Source organism: Scyliorhinus torazame, chromosome 17, assembly GCF_047496885.1.
Source record: "Scyliorhinus torazame isolate Kashiwa2021f chromosome 17, sScyTor2.1, whole genome shotgun sequence".
NCBI classification, from domain to species: Eukaryota; Metazoa; Chordata; class Chondrichthyes; order Carcharhiniformes; family Scyliorhinidae; genus Scyliorhinus; species Scyliorhinus torazame.
This window is the reverse complement of record NC_092723.1, coordinates 188,804,841-188,829,509: the sequence shown is the minus strand read 5'-3', so window position 1 is coordinate 188,829,509 and position 24,669 is coordinate 188,804,841. Positions and strand designations below refer to the sequence as shown.

At 51.3% G+C, this 24,669-nt stretch overlaps 1 protein-coding gene across 2 annotated transcripts in view; it reads left to right on the top strand.

Moving 5' to 3' along the window:
* The first annotated feature begins 652 nt into the window (after positions 1-652).
* Positions 653-24,669, top strand: part of LOC140394522 (carboxylesterase notum2-like) — a 38,273-nt gene continuing 14,256 nt past the window's right edge. Inside the window, exons 1-8 of one of the 2 annotated variants that reach the window (XM_072481867.1) lie at positions 653-781; positions 1,650-1,735; positions 1,811-2,152; positions 2,349-2,401; positions 4,554-4,649; positions 5,770-5,830; positions 19,188-19,246; positions 19,336-19,438. In XM_072481867.1, coding sequence (XP_072337968.1) covers positions 1,824-2,152; positions 2,349-2,401; positions 4,554-4,649; positions 5,770-5,830; positions 19,188-19,246; positions 19,336-19,438 — 701 coding nt within the window. In that variant the 5' untranslated portion in view covers positions 653-781; positions 1,650-1,735; positions 1,811-1,823. The remainder of the gene's footprint in view (positions 782-1,649; positions 1,736-1,810; positions 2,153-2,348; positions 2,402-4,553; positions 4,650-5,769; positions 5,831-19,187; positions 19,247-19,335; positions 19,439-24,669) is intronic. The other variant, XM_072481868.1, reaches the window with a different exon arrangement.

Here is a 24,669-nt window from a genome sequence, read left to right as displayed (position 1 = left end):
CACACTGGAAAACCTCCTGCAAACACTCCAGATGTGGGTGATCGAGCAATTGCTCCAGGGAATGTGTACCCTGGTAGTGGAACTGTAATTATTTGCTGAACTTTCAGAGTGAACTATCCCCAACCTTTCGAGGACTTTGTGAAACATCTTAATCCAGCAGCATTCCTTTGTCATTAACATTATAACAGTATCAGAATTAAAAATTACTTACAAAAAGACAATATTCAAGGATGTTTGAAAATTCACTTATTTTCCAACTTTCAATGACAGTGAAATGCCTGAAAGGCACTGTGATTGACAGGAAGAGCTCAGTAACTTTAAAGCCATGCTAATTTCAAGGTCGTTAGTAGCTGGTTAGCACTCAGTGAGAAATTGTGCTACATTTTGGCATCAAAAAGCAATCTGTCAATGTTGAATGATTGTTTGAAAGATAGAAGGGTCTGGTATGCAGTCCCCATAAACACTTACCAGATCCTGCTCTCCTGTAATGACAGACCCTGTCAATCTTTGATGTAAGGGGGGACTGCTTCTAATGATGGATCTCAGCACTGGTTCAACTAGCATGGCTGACAAATGTGAATGTCCAGCATTTCATTGATGAGTGGTTGGAGCATAGCACTCGTGATCCCCTTTAATGATCAATACGTCACCGTCCTGCTATCTGAATGATATGCAGGGCAGGTTCAAATAGCCACTGCTTTCCTTCAAAGTCTTCAACTGAAACTTTGGTGATGATTATTTCAGACTCTCTGGAGAGACAAACTCTGCACTGAATCCACAGGTAAAGCCACAAAGTCTGCTTTACTAATCTATGTTGAGCCGACACCTCATGCTGCCAAATGATGTTGTGTTTATGAAGATATTGACTTAATTAAGAATTTCTGATCTTTTTTTAACAGAATGAACTATTCCTGGCCAGGTTTTACATAGTATTCCACCTTGTTATTGAGTTAATTGTTTCAATATAGCAGTGCCACATTGTCCACATGGTGCAATTATTTAGGATATTTCTCAATTTGCTTCAGAAAAGAAGTAGAATGAAGGTTTGTAAAGTTTTCCTGCTGAATTTAGCTCGAAAGTGAGTTGCATTCCTTTCAAAGCATCGCTATGAAATACTGTGAAAAATTATTAAATCCGTTGCCTTCAATTTATGTCATTTGTACATTATGACAAATAGGTGGTTTCATTTTATTTTCTTAATTTTAATTACTGCTAAGCACTCTAAAAAATCAATGAGTTTGAGTACACGCGGAAACACAACTAGCTGAAGGAAGTGACAAAGCAGATTTATAGAAATCTTAATATTAAGAATGCTTTCTGTTTGTCAGTTTGTTTTTGTGAATTCTGCTAAGTGAATTCTTTGAAAGAATGCAATTTGATCTAAACAGTCCCATCATTGAGTTTCTATGGAAAAGTAAACAAAGGAAGTTAAAAGTACTCGTACTGTAGGTGTCGGTACAAAGGCAAGATTTATATTCTCCCAGCCGTGCCTTTATCTGTTAGCTTCCTGTCCAATCCATGTCATCTTCACCTTCTTGGCACCAGTTAAAAGCAAAGTTTAAGAAAGAGGAATTTGATCCATTTGGCAACAATATAAAATCAAATTCACATCCGAGATTTGAGTAGATCCAATATTTCTTTCTTTGCAGTAGGTTGGCTCCAGGAACAGTCCTCAACCATTCACTGTCTTTCCAAGATCATCATTGCAACAACTTCCTTCTGCACATTTACAAAGGTATGCATTATTTGAAACTTCCTTTTTCAAATGGATAAAGTTCATTGCTTAACAAGTGTCTATTTTTTTTTGTAGATCCTTTTGTGCCATGAATCTCTTCAGCATTGTCCTTTTTGTCAGCTTGCTGGGTGCAGGGATGCCCCAGAACAGGTCAAATTCAAAGGGTGTATCCAGAAATTCCAGCCCAAGTAGAAGGACTGCGAATCCCAGTGGTGAGTCGGCACAGCCAGTCACTAATGAAGACCCACCGCGAGCTAACCTTACTGCTTTGGAAGACAACAGCGGCAACCTAGTGTCTCATGTCAGGACTCTTGCTCAAACCCTGTACCAATGCTCAAAATCAGCTACTACTGATGAGCTGAAACTGAACTTCCTGAAAAGCACAACAGTGACTTGCAATGACGGGACTCCAGCTGGGTATAAACTACATTTTAAATATATTAAATATAGAAAAAGTACATGTGGCTTCAGTGTGATTGTGTCGATTTAAAGCTTAAAATATTCACACTGACATTTTGAAATTAGAATCAAATTAACACAACATATGGCTGCACTGACTTTGTTATGGATTTTATATTGACTTTTTTTGCATTTATGACTTGTTAATTCACAGATATTACATAAGGGAGTCAAAAGGGAGCAAGCGATGGTTAATATTTTTAGAAGGTATGTAAAATATGGTAAACTACTAGATGTAGACTTCATTTGAAAACTTTATCAACATAGGGTACCATGAAATATGTCAAATATTAATGGGATTATTAAAAATCATTACCTGGAAAATAAGTTGTTTGAATTGTGTCCATAGATAATGTAAGGAGAATTGAATGAATTTATGAGATTTTCTGATAGTTCATTATTATGCATTGTTTAATTGAACAAGATTGGAATTTTAATTTGTGAACTCCATTTACAACACTGACTGTAAAACTATAATTTCTGTGCGTGCTATTTTATGCAGGTATTAACCATTGACAGTGCACACAGGAATGTAGTGAAATCACAGTAAAGGGACAATTTTAACCTGACGCTCCAGTCGGGAAACCAGCGCGAGTGGGTACAGACCGGGTACAGATGTTGGATTAACACCCCGTCTGATATTACTGTCCATTGAAGTCGATGAATGATATTGGGCAGAGTTTAATGTCAGGATCACACCTGATCCTAAGGTTTTCCACCTGGTGAGTTAGGGTCATAGGGTCACCCATTAAAGGCAGAGATGAGGAGGAATTTCTTCTCTCAGAGGGGAGTGAATCTGTGGAATTCTTTACCGCAGAGAGCTGTAGAGGCTGGGTCGTTAAGAATGTTCAAGGCCGAGACAGACAGATTTTTAATCCGGGAGGGAATCGGGGATTATGGGGAGTTGAGGGTTATCACATCAGATCAGGATCCCATTGAATGGCAGAGCAGACTCGATGGGCCGAATGGTGTACTTCTACTCCTACATCTATGGTTTTGTGATAAGGTTAAAATTGCCCCCTTGTGTTTGTGAAGTTTTCAATTCAGAATTTTGGTCTAATGCTGCTGTACTTCCTGCTGTTCGACTGGCAAAGTGAAACCTGTGAACTGTTACTTCCAAATAGATTATAGCAGCCTCATTGTAGACTCCAATTTCAATCTGTTTACTACCAGCCAGTACGGGAATTGAACCCACGCTGCTGGCCTCGCTCTGCATCACTAACCAGCTGTCCAGCCCACTGAGCTAAACCGGCCCGGAAGTGCAGTATATTGTATGAAATGTTAATCTGAGGCCTACTCCCTCAGGTGAATGTAAAATAAAATCTCCTGAGGCTATTTGTCGAAGGGCAGCAGAGTTGGCCCAAGTGTGATGGCTTTTTTATCCCTCAACTAATGACACCAAACACAGTTTATCTGACTATGACCTGTTACTCTGACAGCCACACTCACTATATTAGAACAATGGCAACACTTTAAGATTAGCTGTGAAACATTTTGGGACTCTGAGGTGATGCTCATCAGAGCAAAACCAATTCAGGCAAAATGAGAAAAAGATAGCTTGGTCAAACTAGCATGTTACTTGGTCCAAAGTTATAGAAGTGATTGCGGATTAAGCACTTTGTTGAGAAGTTAGTGATAGAAACCTTTTGGTCTCCAGTTATATCAGGGTTTGTCTGGTACTTTATCTTTAATCTGGTAATTTAAATTATATAAGTAAGTGGTAAACACCAGGATTCATTTTATTAAAATTTAAGTAAAACATTTCCATTTTAACAGAATAAGAATCTTATTTACTGTAAATTGTGGCGTATAAGGTAACCCAGTGTAGAAGACTATCCAATATTTCTGGCCCCAGAAAATGTTTTTTAAGCATATACTTGACGTATTAATCAACCCCCGTTCCCAACCACAACAGCTTTATTCACATTAGTCGTCCGCCTCAAAATTCCACCCCACAAATGGACATTTTACTTACCGTTCCTTATAACTGGGTGCATGCGATCAAGCAGGCGGTATGGGCCGTGGATGCCCAAATGTCTGAGAGTTTAAGGCACGCCCACTCTTTGTATCGGAAGCAGAAGACATTTCAAAATGTCGGCCACTCGCACGACGCTGGCATTGCACCTTTATGCCCAGCATTTAATTCACCCTGAGTTTTGGAGAGATTTTTCGAGGCTCCAAAGTGGATTTATATGCCGACGTCAATGGAAGCGCGCTTCCAAAATCAAAATCTGACTCATTTTCACTAATTTCATGAAACACCGTTTGTATTGGATAACTTGTATTGTGTTGGATAAATATTCTTTGTCCAGTGAGGGGTGTATTAATTTTCTCCTGTTTCTTTTGTAACTGAACACAGGTGGATGGTGTTGTTACAGCAAAGAAAGTTGTGATGCAAGGTACAGGTCGATCCCAAGACTCATGGGTTCTTCTGAATGGCCACAAGCCCAGAAAGGTAATTAATGATATGATCTTGAGCCTGAATTTACTGTGAGCAAATGGTTCCGTTGTTCGTTGGATCTGCCCAAGTCTGGATAATTTCCGAGAGTTTCTGCCCAGCAAGTTGCTGTAAGTGGGAATCACAGTGGCCCTGCACCCTCTGCAGGACCTGTCTGAATAGGGTAAGCAACTGTGTACCTCCTTAACCAATCAAATTGATGAATCGCTATTAACAAGCACAGATGAATTCACACTAATGAACTCAATGTCTTAACAGCCACAGAAAGACAAATTAATGGAGGGAAAGAAAGATTAAGGATTAAGAGAGAAAGAATAAAAGAAAGAGAAAGTTTTAAAAAGTAAACCCTTTTAAAAAATGTTGAACAACAATTGGAATTTGGGGCAATGAGGCTGCACAATTGTTAAAGTTAATTTTCAATGCCGGAGTGGTTGTTGTTAGCAGTTAAGACTTATTATATTAATAAAAAGGATTGCTACACTGAAGTAGACAAGCTTTCACAAAGGAAAGCAGAAAATACTGGACAATCACAGCAGGTCTGACAACATCTGTGGAGAGAGAAGGGAGCTGACGTTTCGAGTCTGAATGACTCTTTGTCAAAGCTCATCCAGACTCAAAACATCAGCTCCCTTCTCTGTCCACAGATGTTGTCAGACCTGCTGCGATTGTCCAGGATTTTCTGTTTTTCTTTCAGATTCCAGCTTCCACAATAATCTGCTTTTAAGGTCAAACTTTCTGTGGTGAGTTTAGTTCCTTATCTGCCATGTGTGTACTGGAAATTCACACCATTCAATGCATTGAAATGGTCAGACCATGAGGGGTCATTTTCAGGAAGCGAATGGCAAGTTGGTGAGCAACCTCTGGGTGTTTTACGCTTGATCATGTCTTTCCTCAAAGTGTTGTGAAATTTGCACATTCAAGTCCCATCTCCCTCACTGTTGTTCTGCCAATACATTCTCATTCATTATTTCCTTTAATGCTGATTTATCTAAAACAAGAGAAGTGTCTAGAAATTTATATTTGCAATTAAGAACGAGGTATTGTGGTTAGTAGGAAAGTATCAACTCTGACAATTGTGACCAATGAACTTGCTTACACTGTTCCTTTAATCTGGCAGGTTCTGGAATTCTATCAGCGCAACCTGAGGAAAACCCCCATTGGTGGAATGCCAACACTGTGTAAGTTCCTCTTTTGGCTTCTATGCTTCAAGAATGTGTTTGATATTAAGTGAGGGAATCAGGGACAACTTCAAATGCAGCAAGTGAGAGGAATATTTTGCTCGAATGCCTGAAATAAAACCATGTCTAAAAATGTTTCTATTTCCTACATTCAAGACAAAATAATTCCCTTTCCCTCCCATGTTTTGTCACTTTTGCGTTTAGCTACCTCTTCGGAATCCTCAAACTAAAAGCAAACCCACATTCTACACGTGCTCCACGCAGTGTGACTGGGGCCAGCTGTTAGAAGGCAGATATCAGCTCAACCTCTGACCTGACCTTCCTCGACTCAGCATTCAGTCCACGAAAACTATGGAGTGATCGAACTTGCCTCAATTTAACCAACGACGGCAGCACAGCATTGAGGGATTTCCCCATGGGGATGTAGGCACACGTTTCCCTCGATTAGTCCTGCTTACTCTGGGCCACAATCTGGACAGAGCAGTTCCAGCATATTTTAGCAGGGAAAATGGGTCAGACAAGAGGTTTCACCAAGAGGGTGAAAGGAAAAGAAGTCACGGAGTCAAATATACTTAATGCATCCCACAAAGTGAATGATGAATACAGTCTTATATTTCTCAGTACATGTAATTATTTCAGCTGTTAAATTGAATAGGGTGCCAGTTATCTTAATAATAACATTATTAATAACCACATTATTGATAATAATATTAATAATAATATTAATAATAACAGTAGTTAGAATAGCAGGGTCTGTTTAGTTCAGTTGGTTGGACAGTTGGGTTGTGATGCAGAGCGGAGGCCAGCAGCGTGGGTTCAATTCCTGTACCGGCTGAGGTTATTCAGGAAGGCCCCGTCTTCACAACCTTGCCCCTCGCCTGAGGTGTGGTGACGCTCAGGTTAAATCACCACCAGTCAGCCCTCCCCCTCAAACGGGAAAGCAGACTATGGTGAGTTTACTTTTTATAATAATAATCTTTATTAATGTCACAAGTAGGCTTGCATTAACACTGCAATGAAGTTACTGTGAAAAGCCCCTAGTCGCCACACTCCGGCGCCTGTTCGGGTACACGGAGGGAGAATTCAGAATGTCCAATTCACCAAACAGCAGGACTTGTGGGAGGAAACCGGAGCACCCGGAGGAAACCCACGCAGACTCCTCACAGACTGTGACCCCAGCCTTTACAAAATTTCTTAAATTAAACATTGAGCTTCAAACAGGAGATTATACATCAGCAAAATAATAATTTCAATGCTGAGCTGCTGAATATGCATGGAGGTAATTACAGAGTTGAATAAAAACATTGCACAGTGGTTGTTGGGATAAAAGTGGGTTAAAAATGGCTGAAATTGTCAATTAGCTGCTTTTGATACGACACATTTTCTCTTGAACTTCAGGCAAAATTACTGAGCCAGTTGCAGCTGCTTGAAGTAATTGCCCAGTTTTCATCTGATTTTATTGATTGTTTTGTTTATTTTTCAAAAAGCTTCCTTCTTTCATTCTCCCGACTGCTGTAACTTCCACATCTAATTGACAATTTTTTCAATGTGACTTCACTAATCTATTCTCACATCATTGAAGGCATTTAAATCAAACTTTCTACGTAACAGGCGCCCACTGAATTTAGCATATTTGTGAGAAATAAACACTGCAATGAGCAGTTTGAGCGAGATCGCAGTTGTTTGATAAACGTCCAATAAATAAACTCAAGCAGCACGTTTCAGTCAGACAACCTGTAATTTAATCACCCTTACCCTCTGACCTATCCCTGACCCCTGACCTCCCCTCTATTTCAACTGCATCAAATCCATCACATTTCAGCCTCTCTTTAGTTTTGAAGAAGAATCACAAACTGTGTGGACGCACTGGATTCACACCGTGTGGACGCACTGGATTCAAACTGTGTGGACGCACTGGATTCACACCGTGTGGACGCACTGGATTCAAACTGTGTGGACGCACTGGATTCACACCGTGTGGACACACTGGATTCAAACTGTGTGGACGCACTGGATTCACACCGTGTGGACACACTGGATTTAAACTGTGTGGACGCACTGGATTTACACCGTGTGGACGCACTGGATTCACACTGTGTGGACGCACTGGATTCACACTGTGTGGACGCACTGGATTCACACCGTGTGGATGCACTGGATTCACACCGTGTGGACGCACTGGATTCACACTGTGTGGACGCACTGGATTCACACCGTGCGGACACACTGGATTCACACCGCGTGGGCACACTGGATTCACACCGTGCGGACACACTAGATTCACACCGTGCGGACACACTAGATTCACACCGTGTGGACGCACTGGATTCACACTGTGTGGACGCACTGGATTCACACCGTGTGGGCACACTGGATTCACACCGTGTGGACGCACTGGATTCACACTGTGTGGACGCACTGGATTCACACCGTGTGGGCACACTGGATTCACACCATGTGGACACACTGGATTCACACCGTGTGGACACACTGGATTCACACCGTGTGGGCACACTGGATTCACACCATGTGGACACACTGGATTCACACCGTGCGTACACACTGGATTCACACCGTGCGGACACACTGGATTCACACCGTGTGGACACACTGGATTCACACCGTGCGGACACACTGGATTCACACCGTGTGGGCACACTGGATTCACACCGTGCGGACACACTGGATTCACACCGTGTGGACACACTGGATTCACACCGTGCGGACACACTGGATTCACACCGTGTGGGCACACTGGATTCTGGATTCACACTGTGTGGACGCACTGGATTCACACCGTGTGGACGCACTGGATTCACACCGTGTGGACGCACTGGATTCACACTGTGTGGACGCACTGGATTCACACCGTGTGGGCACACTGGATTCACACCGTGCGGACACACTGGATTCACACCGCGTGGGCACACTGGATTCACACCGTGCGGACACACTGGATTCACACCGTGTGGACACACTGGATTCACACCATGCGGACACACTGGATTCACACCGTGCGGACACACTGGATTCACACTGTGTGGACGCACTGGATTCACACCGTGTGGGCACACTGGATTCACACCGTGTGGACGCACTGGATTCACACTGTGTGGACGCACTGGATTCACACCGTGTGGGCACACTGGATTCACACCATGTGGACACACTGGATTCACACCGTGTGGACACACTGGATTCACACCGTGTGGGCACACTGGATTCACACCATGTGGACACACTGGATTCACACCGTGCGGACACACTGGATTCACACCGTGCGGACACACTGGATTCACACCGTGTGGACACACTGGATTCACACCGTGCGGACACACTGGATTCACACCGTGTGGGCACACTGGATTCACACCGTGTGGACACACTGGATTCACACCGTGTGGACACACTGGATTCACACCGTGTGGGCACACTGGATTCTGGATTCACACCGTGTGGACTCCCTTCTCCGCTCCGGTGCCGGTTGGGAGAATCGCCTGGGCCACCAAAATTTCCCGCGACGCCGGTCCGACGCCCTCCCGCGATTCTCCTAAGCGGCGGGAACGGCCCGGTCGAGTTTCGCGGGCCGCAGGCCGGAGAATCGCCCGAGACACCCAAAACGGCGATTCTCCGGCACCCCCGCTATTCTCAGGCCCGGATGGGCCGAAGTCCCGACGGCGCGACCCCAGTTCACGCCGTCGCCGTTCACACCTGCTTTTCAAAGTCGACAGCCAGTCGTGCTGGCTGAGGCTGAGCAGGGAGGAGGTGAGCGGACTGTAGCGCAGCGCCCGGAGACCGGGTCGGCTTCCCCGAGAACGCTGCGGCCAAAGAGGGGGGAGAGGGAGAGTGTGCAGGTGGGAGGGGGGGTGAGGGAGAGTGTGCAGGTGGGGGGGGTGAGGGAGAGTGTGCAGGTGGGAGGGGGGGTGAGGGAGAGTGTGCAGGTGGGGGGGGTGAGGGAGAGTGTGCAGGTGGGAGGGGGGGTGAGGGAGAGTGTGCAGGTGGGGGGGGGGGTGAGGGAGCGGAGTGCAGGTGGGAGGGGGGGTGGGGAGGGGGGGGCGGGAGAGTGTGGATGGTATCGCCATGGATGCCACAGGTCAGCCGCCCTGATTTGGCAGGACGGTGACGAGGACACGGCCGCAGGGTGCGTGTGGCTGATGGGCACAGGCGAGTGGCACACTGGTGAGCAGTACGGTGTGAAGTGACCGTTGGGCGCAGACAGTGACCAGGGGTTAGGCTGGCTGCGTATCTGCAGCGTGACCAGGCCACCGGGGCACACAGGGATCCCGTGCAACCCGACTGGCGAGGTGTGGAAGAACCTCGGTGTAACCTGTCGTTTCTCTGCCCCCCACCACCCTCCTGCAGGTCACCATGTTGCCAACCAGACAGCGATGTTCACCGCCGTGGTTGGTGCCGCAGTTCTGGAGTTTGCCATCCGGCAGCGTAGAGTCGGACGGCCCACAGTGGCTGCAGATGCAGCGGTTGCCGGTGCAGCAGAGGGGGTGGCCGCGGAGTGGCCCGTCGTCGCCGCGCAGGCCGCAGGCGCTCAGGACCCGAATGTTCAGGGGGATGCCGAGGGGAAAATTGACCTCCAGACAGTGAGGAATGCAGAGGAAGTGCTTGGGGGGGAGCGGGAGGAGGAGGAGGAGCAGGAGGAGGAGGAGGATCCACTGATGGTGGTGCCAGGGCGCCACAGGCGTCCAGCAAGGCCGAGGGTGTACCGTGACAGAATGTCGTTCGAGGCCCTACCGGACATCACAAGCAGGAGGAGACTACGGTTCAGCAGGGAGACGGTCGCACATATATGCCAGCTCGTGGCGCACCTCGCACCACGTGGAATGGGAGGAGGACACGCGATACCAGTCTCCGTCAAGGTGACGGTGGCCCTAAACTTCTATGTGACCGGTTCCTTCCAGGCGCCAAGCGGGGACCTCTCCGGGATCTCACAGGCATCGGTCCACAGGTGCATCAGGGCCGTGACCGACGCCTTGTACGCCATCGCGGACAGGTACATTCAATTCCCCGAGGACCGAGCACAGCAGGAAGCACGGGCACGTGGATTCGCCAAGGTGGCCGGGATACCGATGGTCCAGGGTGTCATCGATGGTGTGCACGTCCCCATGCGCCCGCCTGCAGACAGCAAGGACGTGTTCATGAACAGGAAGGGCGCGTACTCCATGAACATTCAGATGGTGTGCGACCCCCACATGACGATCATGCGCGTGTGTGCAAAGTACCCCGGCAGTGTGCATGACGCCTACATTCTGGCACAGTCGTTCATCCCCGCAATGTTCGATGGATGCCCCCCCCCGGCTGAGGGGCTGGTTGCTGGGCGACAGGGGCTATCCATTGAGGTCATGGCTGCTGACGCCAATACGGAGGCCTCACACCAACGCGGAGAGCCTATACAACGAGGCCCATGCAGCAACCAGGGGTGTGGTGGAGCTGTGCTTCGGGCTGCTGAAGATGCGCTTCAGATGCCTGGACCGCTCCGGGGGGGCCCTGCAGTACCGGCCCGACAGGGTCGGTCGCATGGTTGTGGTCTGCTGTGCGCTGCACAACATTGCCATGCAGAGGGAGGTGCCCTGGTGGAGGAGTCGGAGGGAGGACCCGACGGCACCGGAGCCAACGCAAACGAGGGGGATGGGGAAGAGGAGGATGGGGCGCATCAGGGTGGGGGGAGGGGCGCAGGACGCAGACACGGCCCGGCTGCTCGTTACGCCCAGGAGGCTGCGCGACGGCACCGCCGCGGGCACGCGACGCGTTGGTGGCCGCACGGTTCATGCACTGTGGGGGAGGGATTCGCTGAACACTGCCACTTGCACCATCACTCCTGTACAGGGGCACCACACAGTGGGGTGGTGGGGTGGGGGGGGGGGGGGGGGGGGTGGAAGGGTCAGCACATCCGGAACAGACCTTGAACGGCTCGTATACCACTACGCCAATCGGGCACCCTCACGGGCCCCCTGGCACCGGACATAGCACACAGTCTTACATCAGATTTAACAGTGCGTTTATTCGTGTGGTAAACATAGGTGCCCTACCCCCTACAACTAGACCGTGCCCTGCGCCCGTGCCAACTTCTTACGTGCCTAACGACTTTGCCTTACGGACCCTACCAGTACGTCTAGGTGTGTTCCCAGATGGTACAGCAGGAGTGGAGGTGGACTGCTGAGAATCACGCCCTTCGACATGGCTCCCCGTCAGCACACGTTTCCTGGGGCGGCCCGGCTTCGATGGGACAGGCTGCTAGGCGGGCGTGCTGGATGGTGTGGTGCCACCCTGACCTGCCCGCTCCCCACCAGATGCGCCAGGGACGGAACAGGGGGAGGCCGAGTGTACCGGGATGTCCCTTGATGGAGCTACCAGGACGGGCCCCAGAACCTCCTCCTCCCTCGGGGAGCCCGGTGGCCCCCGGGCCTCACTGTGGGACGAAGATGCGCTCGGAGACATGCCCCGTCGCACCACCGACACCTGGCGCTGCCAGTCCTGGAGGCCTGCATCGGTATCGACCACGGTCCGAATGTTCGCAGAGACGGAGCCCAGGGAGTGCGACATTCCTGCCAAGGTCTGTGCGATCTCGGCCTGTGAGTGCGCGACGCCATCCATCACGTGCGCTAGGCGGTCTATGCTCTCCGCGACTGACTGCTGGGACTGTGCCATCGCTTGCTGGGACCGGGCCATGGCATGGTGAGACTCGGCCAGGGCCCGGAGAGCGGCTGCAATGTCGTGTTGGCTCTGGCGCATGGCTACCTGTGAGAGGGCAGCCCGCTCCTGGGCCATGGATGACGCGTGCACGTGAAGCCCAACGCCTTGCAGAACCTGACCCATGGCCGAAACCCCTTCACCCATTGCCTCCACCGCGGACGCCACCCGTGCGGTGTCGGCCTGGGTGGCTGCGATGAGCGGCACCACTCCCTGCTCCTGGACGCGGATAGACTCCTCCAGCTGCGTGTGCAGGTCCTGGAAGATGGCCCTCATCCCGTTATTCAGTCCCTGGGTGTCCACATGCATCGGGTCAATTACATGCAGGAACCCGGGAACCGTCTGGGTGGCAGCTGGTTGCTGGGCCTGGGCTGCCCTCCGACCGTCCAGCCCCTCGGCTGCTCCAAACTCCACCTGCTGTACCGGCTCGGCTGTGGGGTGCGCACCAGACCGGGACCCGGGAGCCTCATCACTTATCTGCCCAACCGAGGTGAGTGTCTCTGCGATGGTGAACGGTGTGGGAGACAGCAGTGCCGCGAGCTCGAGGTCATCATCCGTCCAGACGTCTGGTGTGTATTGGTCCCCCTCATGGCCCGGCGCAAGCTCCATGCGGGCCATGTCGTCTTGACCTCCAGGTGAATCCAGCGGGTGTGTGGCCGTGATGTGGGCTTCGGCATGACTGTCCATCCTGTGCCCCTCACTAATGTCTGTCCCGGAGGTCTCAGCGTCCCGGTCCTGTGTCCCAGACTGAGGGGTCTGCCCTCCTGTCCGACCAACTGGCAACCTCTGGCGTGCGTCCCTGGGTGCCGTTGCGGTTGGCGATGTTGCGCTGCTTCCTGGGCGAGACGTCCCTGAGGTTTGTCAGATGGCCCTGGGGAACATAAAAGATTCGGGGTTCGTTAGACACGGTGGCCCGGGTGTATGGTGGTGGTGGGTGCACAGTGTGAGGGGGGAGGGGATCGGGGGTGCAGTGGCCAGAGTGTGAGGGGGGATGGGGTCGGGGGTGCAGTGGCCAGAGTGTGAGGGGGGTGGGTCGGGGGTGCAGTGGCCAGAGTGTGAGGGGGGATGGGATCGGGGGTGCAGTGGCCAGAGTGTGAGGGGGGATGGGATCTGGGGAGCAGTGGCCAGAGTGTGAGGGGGGATGGGATCGGGGGTGCAGTGGCCAGAGTGTGAGGGGGGATGGGGTCGGGGGTGCAGTGGCCAGAGTGTGAGGGGGGATGGGGTCGGGGGTGCAGTGGCCAGAGTGTGAGGGGGGATGGGATCGGGGGTGCAGTGGCCAGAGTGTGAGGGGGGAGGGGATCTGGGGTGCAGTGGCCAGAGTGTGAGGGGGGATGGGGTCGGGGGTGCAGTGGCCAGAGTGTGAGGGGGGGTGGGGTCGGGGGTGCAGTGGCCAGAGTGTGAGGGGGAGGGGATCGGGGGTGCAGTGGCCAGAGTGTGAGGGGGGATGGGGTCGGGGGTGCAGTGGCCAGAGTGTGAGGGGGGATGGGGTCGGGGGTGCAGTGGCCAGAGTGTGAGGGGGGATGGGGTCGGGGGTGCAGTGGCCAGAGTGTGAGGGGGGATGGGATCGAGGGTGCAGTGGCCAGAGTGTGAGGGGGGATGGGATCGGGGTGGCAGTGGCCAGAGTGTGGGGGGGGAGGGGATCGGGGGTGCAGTGGCCAGAGTGTGAGGGGGGGTGGGTCGGGGGTGCAGTGGCCAGAGTGTGAGGGGGGGGGATCGGGGGTGCAGTGGCCAGAGTGTGAGGGGGGGTGGGTCGGGGGTGCAGTGGTCAGAGTGTGGGGGGGGAGGGGATCGGGAGTGCAGTGGCCAGAGTGTGAGGGGGGAGGGGATCGGGGGTGCAGTGGTCAGAGTGTGGGGGGGGAGGGGATCGGTGGTGCAGTGGCCAGAGTGTGAGGGGGGATGGGATCGGGGGTGCAGTGGCCAGAGTGTGGGGGGGGAGGGGATCGGGGGTGCAGTGGCCAGAGTGTGAGGGGGGATGGGATCGGGGGTGCAGTGGCCAGAGTGTGAGGGGGGAGGGGATCGGGGGTGCAGTGGCCAGAGTGTGGGGGGGGAGGGGATCGGGGGTGCAGTGGCCAGAGTGTGAGGGGGGGTGGGTCGGGGGTGCAGTGGCCAGAGTGTGAGGGGGGAGGGGATCGGGGGTGCAGTGGCCAGAGTGTGAGGGGGGATGGGGTCGGGGGTGCAGTGGCCAGAGTGTGAGGGGGGATGGGATCGAGGGTGCAGTGGCCAGAGTGTGAGGGGGGCGATGACGGGTTGGGGGTGGAGAGGACATGCAGGGTTCTCTCACTTGCTTCTGCGCCTCCGACCTGGCATGGCGCGACCTCCCGGGTGGCGGATCCCCCAGCGGGGTCCAGGGCCCTCTGCTCGGGAACGGTTCGGGGGTGCAGGACCGGAGAACCCCCTCCGGTTCTCATGCGCTCCCGCTGGTTATGCGCTGTCTTGTCCTGGGGGGGGGGGGGGGGTGGATAAAGCATCACCATTCGGCGGGTATCATCAGGGCATGCAGACATTGACAACATTGTTGCTGGTTCAGGAGACAGCACGCCATGGCTTCGCTCCAGGGGTGGTCCCGGGGCTCATGTGGGTCGAGTAGATAGTTGGGCACCGTGACCCCCCCCCAAACCCCCTGACCCCTCCCAACATCGCCCCTGATGCCCCAGTCCCCCCCAACACTCCCAACGCCCCCCCAACCCCACTTCCCCCCCCCCCCCCCGTGCCGGTGGGGGGGGGGGGGGGAGGGAGGAGCCTGGGGGCATCCTCATGGCACTTATCCTGGCAGCCCGGGTGAGGTTGTGCAGCTTCTTGCGGCACTGCTCCCCCCGTCCGGGGGGTCTGCCCCACAGCACTGACTGCGGTGCCCACCTCCCGCCAGCCGCGCCTCACCGCGCTGGATGTCTGGCGATGCCCACGTCTTGGGCAAAGGGTGTCCCTTCTCTGCTCCACCTCATCCACCTTGGTGTCCAGGTCCGTGTCCCGTGTGGACTCATTGGATTCAGACCGTGTGGACTCATGGATTCACACTGTGTGGACTCACTGGATTCACACTGTGTGGACTCACTGGATTCACACTGTGTGGACTCACCGGATTCACACTGTGTGGACTCACTGGATTCACACTGTGTGGACTCACTGGATTCATGCTGTGTGGACTCACTGGATTCAGACCGTGTGGACTCACTGGATTCACACTGTGTGGACTCACTGGATTCACACTGTGTGGACTCACTGGATTCACGCTGTGTGGACTCATTGGGTTCAGACCGTGTGGACTCACTGGATTCACACTGTGTGGACTCACTGGATTCACACTGTGTGGACTCACTGGATTCACACTGTGTGGACTCACTGGATTCACACTGTATGGACTCACTGGATTCACACTGTGTGGACTCACTGGATTCACACTGTGTGGACTCACTGGATTCACACAGTGTGGACACACTGGATTCACACAGTGTGGACTCACTGGATTCACACAGTGTGGACACACTGGATTCACACCCTGAAACTTTCTGTCCCACACAGAGCTGCCAGACCTGCTGAGTTTTTCCAACACTATTGGCAGGATTTCCCACCTGGGACTAAATCCCGTGATGGTGGGGACAGGATGCCACCGGGAATTTGCGCAATATCACCATGACCTGGCCTTATCCAGGCCATGCATTCCACATTCTCACCACCCTCTGAGTGAAAACATCCTTTCTCAAATCCCCTCGGATTCTCCTGTCCCTCACCCTAAAACTATGTCCCCTTGTGATTGATCCCTCAACCAAGGGGAACAGCTGCTTTCTATTTCCCCTGTTCAAACCCCTCATAATCTTATGCACCTCAACCTCCTCTGCTCGAAGGAAAACAATCCCAGCCTATCCAGTCTCTCCTTATAGCTCAGATGCTCCATCCCAGGGAACATCCTGGTGAATCTCCTCTGCACCCCCTCCAGTACAATCACTTCCTTCCTTTACTGAGGCGACCTGAACTGAACACAGTGCTCCAGCTGTGACCTAACCAATGTTCTGTACAGCTCCAACATAACCTCCCTGCTCTTATAATTTATGTCACCATTGATAAAGGCAAGTGTCCCGAATGCCTTATTAACGACCCTATTCACCGGCTCTGCCACCTTCAGGGATCTGTGAACAAGTTCCCCAAGATCCATCTGTTCCTCGGAGCTGCCTAGTGTCCTGCCGTTCATTACATACTCCCCCTGTCCTGTTTCCTCTTCCAAAGTGCATCACCTCACACTTATCAGCATTAAACACCATCTGCCACTTCTCTGCCCATCTGACCAACCCATCTGTATCCTCCTGTAACCTATCACCCTGTTCTTCACTGTTAACCCCCCTACCAATCTTGGTGTCATCTGCAAACTTACTTCCTATTCCCTCACGTCTATATCATTTAGATATATAACAAACAAGAGGAGACCCAGCACTGATCCCTACACCACTGGACACCAGCTTCCAGTTACTCAAACAGCCTCTCCCACCGCCCTGTGTCCTGTTACTGAGCCAGTTTCTGATCCATCTCGGAAAGTTTCCTTGAATTCCGTGAGCTTCAACCGTCTCAATCAGTCTCCCAGGTGGGGCCTTGTCAAAGGCTTTGCAAAAATCCATATAAACTACATCAACTACACCTCCTTCATCCACACACTCGGTCACTTTATCAAAATTTTTTATCAGATTAATTAGACATGACCCCCCTCTGACAAAGCCTCTCTGACTGTCCCTAATCTACCCAGGCCTTTCCAAGTGGAGATTAATTCTCCTTCAGAATTTTCTCCAATAGGTTCCTGACCACTGACGTGAGTCTCACCGCTCTGTAATTCCCCGGTTCATCTCGACCACCCTTCTTGAAAAGTGGAAAAACATTCGCTGTTCCCAATCCTCTGGCACTTTCTCCGTGGCCAGAGAGGAATTAAAAACTAGCGTTGGAGCCCCTTCAATTTCCTGCCTTGCCTCCCACAGCATCCTGGGATGTAATTCATCTGGGTCTGGAGATTTGTCTATTTCCAAACCCTACAAAGCCTCCAATTGCACCTCACTTCCTCGGTCAAACTGCTCAAGGTCCTCACATTCCCATTTTATGAATTCTGTACCTATGTCCTCCTCCTGCTGAGGGACGACCGATGAGAATATTCATTTAACACCCTCGCAAAGTTCTGCATCTTCACACACAGATTGCTCCCTTGGTCTCTAATGGGCCCTACTCTTTCCCTGGTTAACCTCTTCCCCTTCATGTATTTATAGAATATCTTGGGGTTCACATCTTATTCACTAGTCTTTTTTCATGCCCCCTTTTTCTCTTCTAATTGGTTTCCTACATTCCTCTAGGGCCACAGTTGAATTTCTCCCTTTGGACTTGCGAAAGGGACTCCCTCTTCCTCCTTATCCAGTGCTGGGTTATCCTGGACAATGCTGGAGAGTCAGCAAGAGGGAGGGGAAAATCCGGCAGAGATGTCAGAGGTCCTCAATGGAGAGGCACGCGAGGCAAAGGACGCCATCTGCATGCCGGTTGATGAAGTGGCGGTGCCGACCTGTACACAATGGAGGTCTCCATGGGGAGAGCGGTGGGGGTCCATGGAGGACCTTGTCCACAGATTCTGTTGGAGATGCGCGCAGGTCTGCACTCCATCGCTGTAGCCATGGGGAGCTTCTGCAGTGGCTGTGGGAGAGGGGAATGGGCATCTCGACCTCTCTCCAGATGTCCCCCCCCTCCAGGAGCCAGGCAGGAAAGGGCCTTTGGCACCAAATGGTGGGAAGAGCAGTAATTACACACCCTGGGACATGCACTCAGGACTCTCTGAGGTTGTCTGTACCCTCCAAAGCCCCTTTGCCTGTGACCCGTTCAACCTCAACCTTTGTCACCACAGAGGGAGCAGCTGCCCCACAGCAGGACAGCCAGAGTTAACCGTGGATCTCCACAGGACATCTGTCAAGGTTCTCCAAGGCAACAGGGCCACCTGGGTCAGCAAGCACCCTCCACCTCTGCTGTGGATGGCTCAGCAGTCTCCGCATCCCCATCCCCCGGACTTTCTCTCCCATCTTCCCGGCGAGACCCTATACCCGGAATGAGGCGTCTGAACTGAACAAAACATAGAACATTTTCAGCGAGGCAAAGCTATTTGCCAGGGCTCATGCAAGCCTCGTGCAAGAACTCTCCTTGTGCACAATGAACCTTTGGCCTTTAAACTCTGGTGTGTCCCAAGACTCTGGAATTGAGAAAACCCTCATGCTGGGTTTCCCTTCAATTCTCCAGTTGCAATGGACTACATCTCGACCTCTCTCCAGATGTTTGTGGGATCTTTCTGTGTGAAGATTGGCTCCGGAATTTCCTACATTAAGACAATGACTACACTTCAAAAAAAGCACTTTGAGGTGACCTGTATTATGTTGCATATAAATGTAAGTTTTTTTATACATTGTACATACACATTAGGGAGATTTAGGCAAAATGTGGTGTTTGGAGGCCTGTAATCCTGCCAGCCTGAGATGCCACTACCTGCCAACCGCGTGGCTGGTCTATTGGTGATTAATGTACATGGTCAGGAAATCAAAACTGGCACCTGTGCATCTCCTCATGTGTTGCAAATTTGATACAAAAGGAGTTAATCTGAAAACAGCTTGATAAACCGCTCATTCATTTCCACTTTGTGATGAAACAGGTTTGTACCTTATTGTTCAAGTGATGTATGGAGTGGAACAGCCCCCAGAACCCAGCAAGGTACATTTTCCTGCTATTCTTTCACATATCATTCAGGGAAACAAATGTAAATATATTTCTGTGCATTAATGTGAGCATTTCCTTTCCAGTCGATTATGCATTTATGGGCTCATTGATTCTCAAAGAGGTGATTAAAGATTTGGTTCCCAAGGGTATTAAATTGGCAAAGGTTGTCATGCTTACTGGAAGCAGGTAAGAAAGTTTCACTTATCATTATCAATTCAACAATGTTTTAGTGTGAATTAGAGAATAACTCCATTTTTTACCTAAAGGTGCTGTTGGCTATTTAATTGCAGGATAAATGATTGAACTAATCAATTTTCATCACTGCTCTTGAAATAGAATCATCCAGTCCCACCCGCCGCTGGGGTCTTTCCGTTCAGCCGCGAGTCAATGGAATTTAGACTGATCCACCGCCTGCCACCAGGTGGCAGAGCCAGAAAGTCTGAGCCTTTATCTTCCACATTATTCCCAAATCATTGACCCTGGTTCTTCCGGGAGGAGTGGGGTACATTTTACAGGCAGAAGACTCGAAAATCCAGAAATGCGAAGATTCCACTGAATTAAGACCAGGTCGGAGAATCGCCGGGGGCTGGCGTGAATCCTGCCCCCGCCGGTTGCCGAAGTCTCCGGCACCGGAGATTCGGCGGGGGCGGGAATCTCGCCGCGCCGTTTGGCGGGCCCCCCCGCGCGATTCTCCGGTCCGGCTGGACCAAAGTCCCGCCGCTAAAATGCCTGTCCCGCCGGCGTAAATTAAACCACCGACCTTACCGGCGGGACAATGCGGCGCGGGCAGGCTCCGGGATCCTGGGGGGGGCGCGGGGCGATCTGGCCCCGGGGGGTGCCCCCACGGTGGCCTGGCCCGCGATCGGGGCCCACCGATCCGTGGGCGGGCCTGTGCCGTGGGGGCACTCTTTCCCTTCCGCCTTCGCCACGGTCTCCACCATGGCAGAGGCGGAACAGACTCCCTCCACTGCGCATGCACGGGAAACTGACAGCGGCCGCTGACGCTCCCGCGCATGCGCCGCCCGGAGATGTCATTTCCGCGCCAGCTGGCGGGGAGGAAATTCGTCCGCCGCCGGCCTAGCCCCTTAAGGTTGGGGCTCGGCCCCCAAAGATGCAGAGCAAAGTGCACGACTGATTTGCGCCGTTTTGGGCGCCGGTCGGCGGACATCGCGCCGTTTCCGGAGAATTTCACCCCAGGGCCTTATTTGTCCATTTTACTCCATGTTCCACCCAGCTGGCAGGCTGCTGGACAGGAACTCTGAGCTACACGGCTGTGTTGGGTCTTTGGGGAAGTCCTTGGCAATGAGAGACGGTGGGGAGGTTGGTGGGGGAGATCGGAGTGTATCTGCGAAGAGGGAATGTGAGATTGTGGGGTGGGGGAGATCACAGCAGGAACCCCAGTTCCACCTGCCCTACAGGCAATGGTGGGAAAACCTTTAACCTGCTGGATCTGGCAGCTTTCACCCCCTGCTCCACTCCCTCCCCCCCTCACCCCCCCATGCCCCCCCCCCCCCCCCCCCACCCCACCCCTCACTCCAACCCCAACTCGACTGAGCTCGGTCTCCAAATGTCCCCACACACGTGACGATTAAAACGGAAATAGCTACATGGCGGTCAACGTTGGGTTTCACACATTTACTGATTTAAGCTCTGGTGCCGGTGAATAGCGAGTGACTCTCAGCCCTGCAGCCATCGAGAAACACCCCACTAAACGCACCCGAAAGCAGACTGAAATATTTGTCCGCTCAATCGCGCCCTCTACTTTCAATCAATTCAAGCTGTGTGAGATACTCAATTTAATTTAGATTAAATCTTAATTAATTATAATTAAGCACATGAGTGATATGAAAGGAGAAGATTTATGATACCCAATGTCTAAAAGATAGTAAACACAATCATTTTGATCTTTAGAATGCCTGGTGCATATAAATGAGATTAGGAACTGCTAATTAGCACCTGGTTATGTTGCGGGTGAGTGATGTAATGCAAACTATATCATGTCTGATGTAATTATATTGAAAAATGAAATGAAATAAAAATCGCTCATTGTCACAAGTAGGCTTCAAATGAAAAGCCCCTAGTCGCCACATTCTGGCGGCACCTGTTCGGGGAGGCTGGTACAGGAATTGAAGTGTGCTGCTGGCCTGCCTTGGTCTGCTTTCAAAGCCAGCGATTTAGCCCTATGCTAATTTGTTTCCTCTAAAAGCTCACAGCACTGGAGGTGAGTTTGATGTGAAAATGTCTGTCAGAATGACAAGGCCAGGCTCACTCCAAAGCTTCAGTCAACACTGCTTTGATAGTTTATCATCAGAGGAACTGTCCCCTTGATTCCTCTGCCCTCCCCGGGGAGAATCCTTGTCTCCTTGCCCCACCCCAGGACAGCACAGTTAAAGCAGGACCTCGCCACGTGGAATCACACACACGGAGCCTGTCTGCCGGTACGTTACAGAGCAGCAGCTGGATCTGTTGTGTTTTATTACCAGGGAGTCATCGTACCTCAGAGATGAAAGGATTGTGTTCTAACCAGACAGGCTACACTACCCCCTACATTCTTTAATTAAATACTTTTGGAAGCTTCTATATTATGTTCTGAACAGTGCTGTTGGAAAAACAGAGTCAAGCTACATATTATAGAAAAATATATATTATTAACAAAATATCAAACTTTACAAACTTTAGCAGCACAACCCATGAGTCATTGGGGCCTTTACAAATGTCAGCTCTGTCTTTGGTAAAACTAAACCAGTCTCTGCAACCATCTTATATTTAGGCTATACTTCCCAACATTTAATTATACGATGGTGCAAATTTGGGTGCAACAACAGGACCTCTTGTGATCTCGACGAGATACAGAGGGGGAAAAGGACATTCTGACATGGTGGCATGTCCACCCTCCACAATAAAGTGAATGGAAAGTGATGTGTTGGGTGTTCTGGATCACAAACAGGTCACCAACACTGGAAGTGGTGCAACTCTATTTTATTATAAGGTTAACTATATTAACATACTTGAGCTGTGGGTAAATGCAATACCAGCTTTAACTGTTGACCCTTGTCTAGTCCTTACCAGGTGAGGCACTCAGCACATGGTGAATGTCTGTGTTGCAGGCTGTGAGCTCTGTGCTCCGAGCTGGCTGCTACTAGAATGAGCGGGAACTCTGATGTCCCCTGTCTTTATAGTGCGTGTGCTCTCACTGGTGATTGGCTGCGGTGTTGTGTATGCTGATTGGTCCCACTGTGTGTCCATCAGTGTGTGTGTGTCTGCACCATGATATACTGGTGTATATTATAACAGAAAGTAACGCTGGCCGTAGGATGCGGCGACCAAACTGGTGGTGTTTGTCTTGCACCATCACTGATATTGAATTTGACTCTCTGTGTCCTGTACACACGAACCTCTGCTCACTTCTCCATCTTGAGAACGGGTAAACATTGTTAAACTGCATTATTTATACAAGCAACTGGGCCGCATACAGAGTATCAATTGTAAGGAGACGTCACCAGTATATTTCAATTTCACTTCCCTTCTTAAAAAGTGAAAAAAATATTAATAAACAATGCAGTCTGTCCCAGGGGTGGCGCAGTGGTTAGCACTGCAGCCTCACGGCGACGAGGACCCGGGTTCGATCCCAGCCATGGGTCACTGTCCGTGTGGAGTTTGCACATTCTCCCCGTGTTTGCGTGGGTTTCATCCCCACAAGCCAAAGATGTGCCGGGTAGGTGGATTGAACACGCTAAATGACCCCTTAATTGGAAAAATAAAAATATTATGCAGTTTGTCCCACTCGTCATTTAATTAATCTGATTTTGGCATTAACTTTAATTTCAGACCATTATGAACTGTGGAATATTCTAGATTCCAGGGGCGAAATTCTCCCCAAACGGCGCGATGTCCGCCGACTGGCGCCCAAAACGGCGCCAATCAGACAGGCATCGCGCCGCCCCAAAGGTGCGGAATGCTCCGCATCTTTGGGGGCCGAGCCCCAACATTGAGGGGCTAGGCTGACGCCGGAGGAATTTCCGCCCCGCCAGCTGGCGGAAACGGCCTTTGTTGCCCCGCCAGCTGGCGCGGAAATGACATCCCTGGGCGGCGCATGCACGGGAGCGTCTGCGGCCGCTGACAGTTTCCCGCGCATGCGCAGTGGAGGGAGTCTCTTCCGCCTCCGCCATAGTGGAGACCATGGCGAAGGCGGAAGGGAAAGAGTGCCCCCGCGGCACAGGCCCGCCCGCGGATCGGTGGGCCCCGATCGCAGGCCAGGCCACCGTGGGGGCACCCCCCGGGGCCAGATCGCCCCGCACCCCCCCCAGGACCCCGGAGCCCGCCCGCGCCGCCTTGTCCCGCCATTCAAAAGGTGGTTTAATCCACGCCGGCGGGACAGGCAATTTATCGGCGGGACTTCGGCCCATCCGGGCCGGAGAATTGAGCGGGGGGGCCCGCCAACCGGCGCGGCGCGATACCCGCCCCCGCCGAATCTCCGGTACCGGAGAATTCGGCAACCGGCGGGGGCGGGATTCACGGCAGCCCCCGTCGATTCTCCAACCCGGCGGGGGGGTCGGAGAATGACGCCCCAGATCCTGATTTGTTTCTGCATTTTACAATTTATTTTTCCAATATTAAATTGTTCAGATTTCTCATTTCTCCTTTTGTCTCTGTCGTGGGAGGAACTCTACCTACTTCCGCTTCCAGTGATTTGCCAGAGACTGACTACCTTTCCGCTCCGCCTTGTGTTTGACTTCCACGAGATTATTCCTTGCTGTTCCCAAAACAAATAGGCCCCATCGTGAATAGCGAGCCTGCGATTCATCAAGTGTTCCTCCCTGTCTCGGTGTGAAATAGATTGTCAACCACTCATTCCACAGAACCTCTTGTTATCTTTAAAACACAACATCACCGACACTTGACACAATCAATCCTCTGCCTCTGTGGTATCAGCCCTATGACTGGTTAAATTCACTTTGCGACTTTTGAGTTTTAAGTGAAGTGAAATGTGAAGATCACACACGTTGGTGGCTCTAAGCTTTACATTCTGGAACAGAAAGATGATCATTGTAGCCAAGATTTGGTGCATGATTCCAGTTTGATATAATTAGGCAACACTCTGTTATGTGGGTTTTGTAAGGGCATCGAGGAGTTCACACCGAGTTGGTTAAAAAAAAAACTTACGTTATTTTACAATAACTATTATTGACAGCTCCAGTAGTTCCTGACTGGCTCTTCCCTAGTCGGTGCCTTATTGGCCGATTCTATTTATACAAAAGTAAGGGTTGTTAAGGGTCCCCCACACCCCATTATCGGAGGTGCGTGCATTCTGCAGATCCATGAGTTGTTAACCATCCCCACCCTATGTGGGTTAGAACAGTGGGTAACAGTTATCTGGTATAATTATTACATCGGATTCTTCACGAGATGGATTGCTG